Here is a 12,394-nt window from a genome sequence, read left to right as displayed (position 1 = left end):
AAAAGAATTATGAATATAAATTTTTACATTAATATAATATATTGATATTTTTATATCAATATAATATTAATCAAGAATTAGAGAAAATGATAGGATCAAGCAATTCATATGATTGCTGTAAACTACTTTAGCTGATGACGATGATGATGATGATGATGATGATGATGATGATGATGATGATGATGATGATGATGATGATGATGATGATGATGATGATGATGATGATGATGATGATGATGATGATGATGATGATGATGATGATGATGATGATGATGATGATGATAAAATTTTGGCTCCTGATCTTGTTTCAGAGCTTCATAAGGTTCTGGTTAAGTTTGAATATTATGTGAATTGATAGTTGTATCTTTTAAAAGATATCCTTTAAAAATGCATACATCAAAATCTTTTTTTTTTTTTAAATAAATTTTAGCAAGTGCATTTTTTTTTATTTTATTTTTTTTCAAATCTTTAACAAAGGATCTTAATAATGCTCTTATTTAATATATGACAAAAAAGAAAAAAAAGTACATATTGGTTTTTTAATTTTTTTAGATAATCTACAATTTTTAAAAGTGATTTTATGTTAGTTTACTTTGCAATACCATCTATAACAGTGATGATAAATTTAGCTATTGAAGTAACTGACAGACTTTTTCCCTTTAATTAAAAATTTACATAAGAAGGAGTAAAAGTATTTATGTTTTCTAAAATCTCTATAAAAATATGTTTCTTTTGAGACCCAGGTTGACATACCTTTGAATAATATATTTTTGACCATATTAGGGATTTTAACCCAAATGCTACCCCAGATTTAAACTCAAATATCTTTACAACTTGACTTGATGGTGAAAAATAGGCTGAATATTTGAAATCAAAATGAGAAATGCTATACAAAAAACGTGTTGTTTGCTTGGCAAAAGAAAATTTTTGTTGCTTTTGGCCTGTGTTATTTATGAAAAGTTAAAAAGTTTAAAAAAAGTTTTTAATATTTATAAAAGTTCTTATTATTTTTTTAAATGAACAAATAAGCGGTTCACAAGTTTTCACAACAAATTTAGATATCACTTGATTTTTGCAACATATATTTCTAGAAGTACGAAATTGTAGTTATTGCAAACAAATTGAAAAGATGTAGAAAATTTATTTTGTTACAATTTGGCATAGTGGAGTCACAAGTCATATTTTTGCAAAAGTTTTATGTTATGTATTGTTTTGTAGGTCTAGATGTTGAAAATACTTTGATTTGTGTGGAAATGTGTGTGTTCATTGAGGGTTTTGGAAGTAACCCCGCAAAAAAAAAAGCAACATAAAAAAAAGGAAAAAAAAGTAATTTATAAGCTTCTGTGGTAGTAATAGATGGCGGGAATCTCATGATTGTTTGGTACGGTATTATAGTTCTGTTTGTGGCAAACAATATCAGCAGACTGAAATGGTGTGCATTCATATTAAGTTACTTTTATTGTAAAAACTGATATTATTTTTTATGATAATTTGATATCATTTTGTACATGTGGTTATAGGTTTCTTTTTCAAAAGTAACGGTGTTTTTTTAAAACTGGGGGCTCTAAGGGCTCATTTAGGGTCAATATTTTGCTATTATATTATTTCCAAAATATTATTATATATAATATTTTGGAAGACCTTCAAATTCTTCAAGGCTATTTTTGATTTATTTGAAGGTTCTTGTTGTGTGAAATATTTTAAATATAGATCAATATTTTAACAGTTTTAACAAAATGATTTCAACTTTTGAAATGATTTTGACTTTGAGTTGTAACTAGAATGCATTTTCTCACTTTTAGGTCTTTGTAAATTTCACCATTTTTTACAAAAGATTTTTTAACATGAATCCTGACCTGTCTTTTTGTGGATATTGAGATAACAGACAGTGATATAGATGAAACTACTACTGTGTTACCTGGTGTATTCTAGGCATGATGTATTCACTAAGATGGTGAAATATTGGTTCACTCTTTAGCAAGGTCATCTTGAGTGAATGTAGTGTGGTTGCTAGGATATTAATCAAAAGAGAGAAAAGTGTACCAAAGCAACATTTTTTTAATTGTTGACAATTTGTGACTGAAGCTGTTATTAGAAACAGATAAAGATTTGGTTTTGAAAATAAATAACTCTCATCTCAATCAAAATATTAGAAATGGAATTTAAAAAAAAAATGTTTGTCTGTAAATCGGTTTGTACTTCTGGTAAGTTGCTTTAAATTTTTAAAATAGTGATGCCAGAACATCTCATTTGTTAATTATTTTTATGTACTTTCATTCTGTTTACAAACGTATCAGTGTTATGTGACTGTGTCATGTGATAGTGTTATGTGACACTTGCATTACTTTTTTTATTTTTGTTGTTGACTGAAGATATTTCTCATACTTGCTCACTTATGAGCAAGGAATTACATAAATTTAATCAATGAATGGCAATTGAATTTTATGAAGTGAAATTTTATAGGGTGAAATATGAAATGAAATTGTAATGCAAAATAAAGTACAGAAAATTTCAAAACAAATGACCTCATCTTTTTGTCTTGGTCTATCTCACCCTCAAACCTCTCCTAATTATGAAGTTGCAACATCTTTCACCAATCAGAATTGTCTCTAATAACCAGAACTACAAAATGATTTAAAATAATCATGAAAGTTTTACAAACATTAATAGAAATTTTAACTTCTTTTTAGACGAGGGGCCTCCAGAACCTCTAAGCAAAATTACCATAGTTTAATATTTGCAATTTTAGGATCAAGCATAATTTAACAACTTGATGTAGCAAATAATTATTAAGGCAAGTCATTTCGTTCGCACCTAAATTTTTCTCACCACAACTCACAATTATGATTGCACACTATTCCAGTTGGACCAAACAGAATGCAATCATAACTTTTTTTTGGAGTTGCTTTAAACTCTCAAATAAGAACACACATATTTTCACTAGAACCAAAAGTATTTCTTACAACCAGATCTAAAAAATATATTAAACATGAAAGTTTTGTAACCAAGGTCCCAATGACTTATAAACAATAGCAAGATATTTAGTTAGATTTGAAAATATTTTGTTTAAAAGATATTTAAAGTAGAAGCACATTTCAAAAATGGTCTTATTTTTTTTTTTTTAGTATTCTTCTAAAGTATATCCAAGGGTATTCCGAAGTTGTTGTTAAACAGGTTATTGTTTTAAATTATTTTTTTATTTCTTTTTAAAAGTGTTTAAATATTTTTAAAAAGTCAATTAGCATTTTTAAATTGTTTATTTAATTGTTTACCAAAGGGAAGAAATCTGCATATATATATATATATATATATATATATATATATATATATATATATATATATATATATATATATGTATGTATATATATATACATACATATACATATACATATACATATACATATACATATACATATATATATATATATATATATATATATGTATATATATATATATATATATATAATAGTCAAAAAATAGTAAAATAAAGTAGTAAAATAATAAAATGAATGTCCAATTTTCAAAAAATAAAACAAAAAGCAATTATTATAGGTGCTCGTAAAATTTGAAGCAATTACGTAGTTTTATGAGTTAAAGCTTTTTATTCATGCCTATTTGTGCAATTAATCAGAATAAATGCTTTTGCGCAACAAAAAAGCAATTGCTCATAATTTTTATTAATGTAATTCGAGCAAATGCTCCAAAAACTTGGAGTAAAAGCAATCTCTCTTTTTTACTCACCCAGCCTAATATCTATTATAATTAAATATTTAGTATATGTTAAGTATAATAAATGTTTAATTATAATAGATATTGACAAAAAATTGTCACAATGCTTTTGGCTTATGGTGTATTTAAGAAATATTTAATGCATCACTCAATACTAATAATATTAATAGTAATAAATTTGTTAATAATTTACAATACCAGACAATTTTATATCTTCATCCCCTTCCTTAGACATTCAGAATTACTATGGGTTCTTACTGTACTTATAAAATATATGTATTTAAAAATATCCAGTAACATAAATTGTTATAATTTGTAAAATTTATAATTTGTTAATATTAAAGTTATGACTTACTGCTTATTATTGTTTATTAAATCATTATTATTAAATTATTATTATTGTTTATTTCTTATTATAGTTTAGAAGTTGTTTGCAGTAATCTTATTTTTTTCTATAATTTTTATTCATTGCAAAACATTGTTTAGTTGCAATCCAAACAAAAATACCGTAGTCCAATACTCGCAACTTTAGGATCAAGCATAATTCAACAACTTGATGTAGCAAATGAGAAAGGAAGGTTTGAAAAAAAAAATGGTTTTAAAGACTGCAGAAAGATATGCTCCGTAAGTTTGTTTTTTCAAAATTGTTTATTCTGAAATTTCGCACTTTTTCAGTAAAGCATTTTATTTTTATTGTCATTAGGGATTTATTCGTTCACAAAATGAAGTTAATCGATCTAAATCTTTTACATGGAAACTTATTAAATTTTTGATCTTAGCTCTTCTCTTTTTAATCATCATGGACATTTTCAAAAGCGGAAGTTATCATGGTAAAACAGTTTATACTATGAACAGATATATACATATATATATATATATATATATATATATATATATATATATATATATATATATATATATATATATATATATATATATATATATATATATATATAATTTTTTTTTTTCAATTTATACTATGAACAATTATATACTTATATATTGTTTTTTTATCAATTTATATTATGAACTGCGTTATACTTTAACCACAACAACTGTTTTTTTCTTATTATTGTTAACCACAGGTTTTTCTGTATTCAAATAATTTTCAACTCACAAAAAATCTTTTTATAAATTTTTTAATATAAAGTAAAGAATGTTCAAATTGACTAAAGTTCAAGACACTGTAAATTAGGATCGGAATTTCAGCATAAGATTTTGTTTCAAATTTCTGCAATTTTTCTGATGTGATTTTTGACAATGAATAATTCTATTCAAAATTATTATAGTTCACCAACAAAGTAATAAGTAATTGCTATGTAGTGATGATGACGTTTTAATCCAAAAACACAGGAATATGTGATAATGATGAAGTTTTAGCTCAACAACAACGGAATTAGTTATAACTATGCGATCATGTTTAAGTTTTATAAAAATCATAGTTGTACAAAATCATTTTCATACGAGTTTATTTTTTATAAAATAATTAAATAGTATGAACAATTTTTCTCTAATTCCAAAATATGAATAATTTTTGTTTAGATAGTTTAACTGGAATATATCTTAAGAAGTATGGTGTGGAGGAAAAAATCGTTATTGTTTCGCAATATTTTAAGCATCATATAGACAGGTTGCAACAGTAAGTTGTATATATCAATATTAGATATGTATAAAATGTAATTTCTAAAGTTTCTCAAGTCAGGCTGTATTGTTGATTTTAGATTTTTAAACACGCATGCTCCGTATTATTATGGAAAATTCAGTTACTATGCTGACCCAATAATGGAAAGATTGTGGAACTATATATTCATTTCTAGTGCTTTTTTTTACAAACATAGTGAACCTTTACGCACATTTTGTAATCAAACATTTCCACCTCTTTTTGAAAAAGTAAGTTCGATAGTTTTTTTGTTTTTTTACTTCAACTAGTTTAAAATGTTTTAACTCATTTCATCAAACAGGTGAGCTATTTTGTATCCGAACAATATCGTTTATTAACATCATTGTTGGTATCAACTTACGAACATTATGGTCCTATTTTGAATGAGTTTTTCCTTTCCACTTATGCTTGGTTGCGTACTTCAATTCCATTGGCTTTTAATTATGTAGTCGATGTTGCGATAGCAGTCAAGTTGGCTGTATATCAACTGTGTCCAGAAATATTTGATCAAATCGTTATTATTCTACTGGATGTATATAAATATTTATGCAAGATTACGCCAGTAGTTTTTGATGCAATTAAGCTTTTTACGATTCAATCTGTAAATTCAATTCGATCTTATATTGACATTGGACAAACTTGGATGAATCAGCAATTTAGGTAATTTAACATGTGTGCAAATATTTTATATATTTAAAAGTCTTTCAATCTTCCTATATTGTCAACTATTATAAAACTGTATTACATCGAAGGACGTTCATATTTATGAATGTGAGTTTTATATCTTTTTTTTTTTTTTTCTCTTTTACAAATTCAAAATTTGTGTTAATCTTTTAATAGTGTCATCTCGATGGCTTCAAAATGATGTTCTTTTAATAGCGTCGTCTATATGGCTTCGAAATGATGTTTTTAAAATGGAATTTCAATATAAATTGAAAATTAGATTTTCGATGTCTTTTGAGGGTGAATAGTAAATGTTTCTTTTGAATTAACTAGTGTTTATTTTTTTCCATAAAATATTTAGAAAATACTGTAAAATAAATTATCAAAATATTTTCATTTAGAAATATAATGAAAAACTATAAAGTATTATTCTCATACATAAACATGAAGATCGTCAATAATACTACGTATGTTTTTTTTCTTTATTTTTTTAGAGCGGTCGATTTCACACAACATTCATATGCGTTGCGTGAATTTGACCGCTCCTAAAAAATTGCAAAGAAATTAAAAAAGAATCTCCTAAGAAATTACAAAAGAAAGGTATTCAAATACCTTTCTTTTGTGTTTGGGGATAAATTTGATAATAAATTAGATAGATAGTTCATTAAAAATCCAACAACACACCGCGTTGAGTGTTATTTTAACACACTATGCGGTGTGTTTGATTTTTTGTAGGAAAACATTTTTTTAAATACGGAATTAATTACGGAATCTATTTGTTTTATATTTTAGTTGCGGATTGACCGCAATAATTCTTCTGAGTACGCGTGAGTTTTTAATTTTGTGGAACCACTTTTTGACTGATACCTTTAGTAAATGTGAACGTTGCGCATCTGAAACCTCTTTCTATATTGAAATGGTTATAGTTTTCTCTAACAATTAATGTTTTCAACCTATAATAAATATTTTTTAGTGACTTGGTGGTATTCTATTTAAAAGCTGTTTTACAACTGATGTATTTTAGCATAATATTACGAAATATCATTGCATTGATTATATAAATCAATCTTTTATACCTATAAGTTTACCTAAATGCCTAGTTATGCCTAAACAAAAAAACATTCAACGCATATTTGTGCATAATTATATTTATAATTATATTTTTTGTATTTTACAAAACTGCTCCCTCAAATTCTCGAATAGCTTTTTTGATATATATGCACAAACCCCCGAAATGAGTTGCGTTATTCGAAAAAAAGGAGATGTTGGAATATCTGCTTTTTAAAAATAAAGTGGAGATTGAACAAGATAATTCTAACGTCGCGATGTGATTATTTTTTAATCATGTCTATATTATCTTTTGTGGAGTTTTTGCGCAAGAATCAAGAAAATGCTAACGACTTAAGCCACTCAATGGCGTGTGGGTGCCATATATTACCAAAAAGATTTACAATAAATTTAAAAAAAAATCTTTTTTTTTTTGTTTTTTTAAACTAACATTTAAACAGAAATTCAAGAGATATTTTTCAACATCTACTTTAAAAAGGTTACATTTAAAAAATATTGTTATAAAAACTCAATAAAATTACACAACTTTTAGACCAAACTTGATATACTTTAAAAGGAAAATATTTTTGGTGATGTATGTCGGATGTCATGCGGCGTGACGTTGATTAAGGCGTGACATTTTTGTGTGTGCGTATATATATATGTATGTATATATAATAAATATATATACACTATGTATATTATATATATTTAAATATATAAATATGCATATTCAGGTGTCCCAAAAATATATCAAAAATCGAATTTTAATGTGCGGAATACTACAATTAGCATAATTTTATCCATAAAGAAAAACAAACAAAAATTAAGTTTTTATCTCAAGGGGAAGGTTATTTAGGTTTGTACTTTTATAGAATAATTTATAATAAATAAATTTTAAATTGATTTAAAATTGATTTTTATCCGAATCAATTTTTATTTCTGTTTCGACAAAATCATGGTTAACAATAAAAATAAATGATGCGTGTTTTATAAACAATAAAACTAATGATGCGTAAATTTAACTTAAGCCAATATATAATTAAAGTAGAAATCAAGTTTAAAAGTTGTTTTCAACCAAGAACTTCATCTAAAACATAGGTTTGAACTTGTGTGTAAAACTTATTTACCAGTTTCACTATTTTTTCATTATTAGTTGTATATACTATACAGGTAGACGGGCCCCAAAAACTCATGGACCCCAAAAGCCACACGCTCACATTAGTACCTGTAACTCATAGATAAAGCCTTATCAAGCAGCAAAATAGATTTTTTTTATTTGACAAGATAGTTTTTTGAAAAGAAACTGTTAAAAATAACCAAATTAGCATAAATTTTTGAAAATTATACTAAAAACAATAAAAAAATTTTTTAGTCCATAAATACTTGAAATTTTTATTTAAGTTTGCAAAGTAGTGTTTTTTGTAAAGATTTAAGTCATACTTCTACAAAAAAAACAAAAGAAAATAAATGAAAAAGACAGTTGCTAAAATATTTTATCTTAACCAAAGTAGAGTTTCTGTGTGGTCTTTGGGGTCCCTTACTAAAAAATATATATACATGGATCAAAAACTCAATATTAAAATGGAGTTTTGCTTTTTTCTATTAACATTTATTTTTCTATTAACAATAAAAAAAAATTAACAATAAAAAAAAATTACTTTTTTACTAGTTATTTGTATAAAAAAAATTGAAATGTTGAAAAATTGAAATGTTGCTCTTTAGTCTTTAAGACAATGTAAAAGTTTTTTTATACATCTTTGAAACTATTGACTCTTTAATAAGCTGATCAACTAATTGATTAAGAATAATGGAATTATCTCCTTTTCACTGTAAGGTCATTTTCTTGGTGTATCCTTCTAACTTCTAGTATCTTCATCGCTTTCATGCTCAATAACCTTAAGTTTGAGTGAGTTGTTGGTTGTTGAATGCTTTTTTCGCTCAGCTCTTGAATAAGCTCTTGAGAACGCTCAAACTTTTCTTTCCAATACTGAGCTGAATTTTTTCTTTTATCAGGAGATTTAATAGCATATCTTTCAGGAGTTGTTATACTGGATGTAACACTTTTTGGAAAATCAATACACAAAGCAGCTCGTACAAACTTGTCCTGTTGCATGTCATTGACGTTTAATGATGTGGAAGTTACTCCTACACGTCTTGCAGCTTTGATTATAGATTGTCTTGGGGCCCAGTTGTGTCAAATACGTCCTAAAATCATCATAAAAGCTTCTTTATTTAGTGAATTGAAATCAGTAAAAATATTTTCTTTCATACCACGATACTCATGATGAAGGTTTTTGTTGAGTTGTTCTAAAAGCTGTGTCACACCAGTGGTATCTGGTGGAGTCAAGAACATAAGTATGTTTTTCGATTGTAAAAACTTTAAGACATCAAAATTAAAGCGTGAACAATGCCCATCAGAAAGCAAAACTACTGGTCGTGCCACTTTTTTTTCAGTAAGATATTCATCAAACTCTTTGTACATATCTAATAACGAATTATGATCAGATACACCATGGTTGCAAGTTGTTATCAGAAGATGCGGAATACTTACCACAGCTTCCTTTGGAGCCATTTGATTAATTATTCCAACGGTACCAAAAAGTACTTGACAGACACAAAAGTCTCCTACAATTACAAAGAAAGATAATACATATCATCTATTCAATCCATATTATAAATATTTATCAAAAAAGTGATAAGGCAATAACTACCTGAAAATGATACTAAAGGATGTATGGTGACGCGGTTCTCTCTGATCATTTTACAACATTTTTCCCCTTTTGAAGCAAAAACAAGACCAGCAGGAGTACCATCAACACCAAAATTGATGAACTGTGGTGTTTCGTCGTGATTAAATATTCTGCATGTATCAATATTTCCAGATCAAACTCCTGTCCCCTTTTGTACTGCTTCAGTCATAATACCAATCTCAATCAATTCTTCTGCAAGAGCGTCTTAAGGCAACCATGAAAATCAATTAGTAACTCAGTTTTGGTTGAACTATTTTTCATGAATGTACAGTAGCAATAAATAAACTAATAAAAAGGTGTAGCTATGAGTTAAATTTTAAATGAAGCTATTGTATACTATGAAATAAAATAAAAAACTCAATGTTTACTCATACCAAGGTGGAAACATGCCATTTCCCTCGTGCAATTGAGAACTCTATTTATTGACACATTTCCTTGTCGCTCGAGTGTTAAGCTTGGATTCTTAGCTTTAAAGCGCATCCAAAACGATTTACCTAACCTGTGTTTAAAACAAAAATAAAAAATTAACTAAAAAAGCTTCTCTTACAAAGCTTCAACTCCTGGACTACAAGCAATCTCTTTATATCTTAAAATGTTGACTATTACTACCTTTTAAAAATATATATAAGAAACATAAATACTTGTTTTTTGTCAAAGCATTTTTTACATTTGCAGATAATGCTATGAATTTTCTGCCACCTTTCAATCTTTTATTTGTGTATTGTCTAACTTTCAGAACATCAAGGACAAGTTTTGTTAGTTCTGCTTTGTTTATGCCTTGCATTGCTCGATTTTTATTCTTAATGTATGAAACAATTGACATCTCTTCTTCCTCCAACAGAATTGCACAGTACTGTCTTTCAAGACCATTGACTATTTTCCCATCAAGTCTACGGTTTATTGTTTCACGATCTTTAATAAGTGGATATTGTCTTGTTTTAATTGCAGCATGCCCTCTTACATTGTTTTCTTTACACCATTGAATATCAGCTTCAAGTTGTTTGTTTTTTTCTAATATAGCTTTTCTTTTAATTAGTGCTTCAGCATTAGAACTTGGATTTAGTGACTTCATTTGCAAGCGAGTTTTGAATTTTTTGTTGCTGTTACTCATGTTTATTTATTTGTTTACAAATAAAATAATATCGCAAATTCACATACTGCAAACTGAACTAAAACTATCCTCTTAGCAGGAGCGTAAAATAAAATCTCAAAATAAATTCATTATCATCAAAAAGATAGTTACAACTACTATAAATCATGAATTTTTGTAATATCACTTATATTTTTGTTAAAAACAATATAATTAATGTGGTTTTTGGGGTCCAAACATGTGGTTTTTGTAGCGCTTTAGGTACTTCCCTAAAATATAAGTTTGCAATCAAACTACCATATGACGGGGATTTTAATATAACAAGCTATTCCAAAAAATTGGAAAGTTGCAACTAATTTCATAAAAGTTATAAACAATTTAAGCCATGCGGTTTTTGAGGTCCCCTACAAAAATGTAGCGAAACTTTACTGAAAAAAAAAAGCAAGCAAAAAATACCAAAATACTTCTTAACCCCTGGAAAGAACTTTTACCATATAAAAGCTTATAAAAAAGCAAAATAAAGTTAAATTATTTGTTTTGTACAAAAGGTACAGCAAAAGAAAAAATCATGTGGTTTTTGGGGCCCGTCTACCTGTACAGTATACTATAATCTTGATTCAATCAACTACAACTAAATGCGTCTAATGCGGATTTTTAAATGAAATAAATTTTAGAAAATGTCTCAATACATAAATTGTCACGTTTATTCACTGAAAAAGAATATTGATGATGCATCAAAAGCTATAAGGAAGAGGAGACAATTTTATTTACTAGGGTTTCCTTTACAGAGTTTTGCCCCTAATAGACTTTCAACAAATGGAGAAATGCTCAGAAGGCATTACTGGCTTAATCTCGAAAAAAACATAAGGTAAACCTGAAAGTAATTAACAAAAGCATAACGTTTTTTACAAGTTTAATGTTAACTTTTTAATGTTTTTTTTTATTTTTTCGCACCATCAAAATTGGTTGTCCAGTTGCTTCTGGGAAGACGTATTTAAGATGCTCCAGGTTTGCTGATGGAGTGTGCAGAGAGAACACTAAGCAGATAATTACTGGTGTCTGTATTCTGAGAGAGCTTGTCATTTATGGGAGCAGGCTGGGTTTAACGATGTTTTCATTGTGACGGAGCAAACTATCAAGACCAGAATCACCAAGAAAGTCAAGGAACACCACACTTTAAAAATGCTAAAAACACTATAACTACCAGAGTGTAGCTAAAAAAAGACGTGAAACACTTTTTTGAAAGAGAGCAGTGCTCTCTTCTCTATTAATAAAACAAACATATTTGATTTAATAAAAAGTGATAAAAATAAGGATGATGAGGCTAAGAAGAAAGACATAAAATTCTTGAGGCTTTGTCTGAGAGGGGATATGGTTAAATTTGGGAACATGGACTATAAATTTTGTGAAAATGCTCACAGGGCACAAGAAAAAATAATTAAGATGTCTGAG

At 27.2% G+C, this 12,394-nt stretch overlaps 1 protein-coding gene across 1 annotated transcript in view; it reads left to right on the top strand.

The window, feature by feature from the left end:
* Positions 1-6,475, top strand: part of LOC100212344 (uncharacterized) — a 30,216-nt gene extending 23,741 nt beyond the window's left edge. Inside the window, exons 13-19 of the mRNA XM_065813825.1 lie at positions 3,126-3,174; positions 4,216-4,353; positions 4,433-4,559; positions 5,272-5,368; positions 5,451-5,619; positions 5,691-6,049; positions 6,230-6,475. Of these exons, the coding sequence (XP_065669897.1) occupies positions 3,126-3,174; positions 4,216-4,353; positions 4,433-4,559; positions 5,272-5,368; positions 5,451-5,619; positions 5,691-6,049; positions 6,230-6,254 (964 nt within the window). The 3' untranslated portion in view covers positions 6,255-6,475. The remainder of the gene's footprint in view (positions 1-3,125; positions 3,175-4,215; positions 4,354-4,432; positions 4,560-5,271; positions 5,369-5,450; positions 5,620-5,690; positions 6,050-6,229) is intronic.
* The last annotated feature ends 5,919 nt before the right edge of the window (positions 6,476-12,394 follow it).

The sequence above is a fragment of the Hydra vulgaris genome, chromosome 12, assembly GCF_038396675.1.
Source record: "Hydra vulgaris chromosome 12, alternate assembly HydraT2T_AEP".
NCBI classification, from domain to species: Eukaryota; Metazoa; Cnidaria; class Hydrozoa; order Anthoathecata; family Hydridae; genus Hydra; species Hydra vulgaris.
This window is presented reverse-complemented; position numbering and strand designations above follow the sequence as displayed.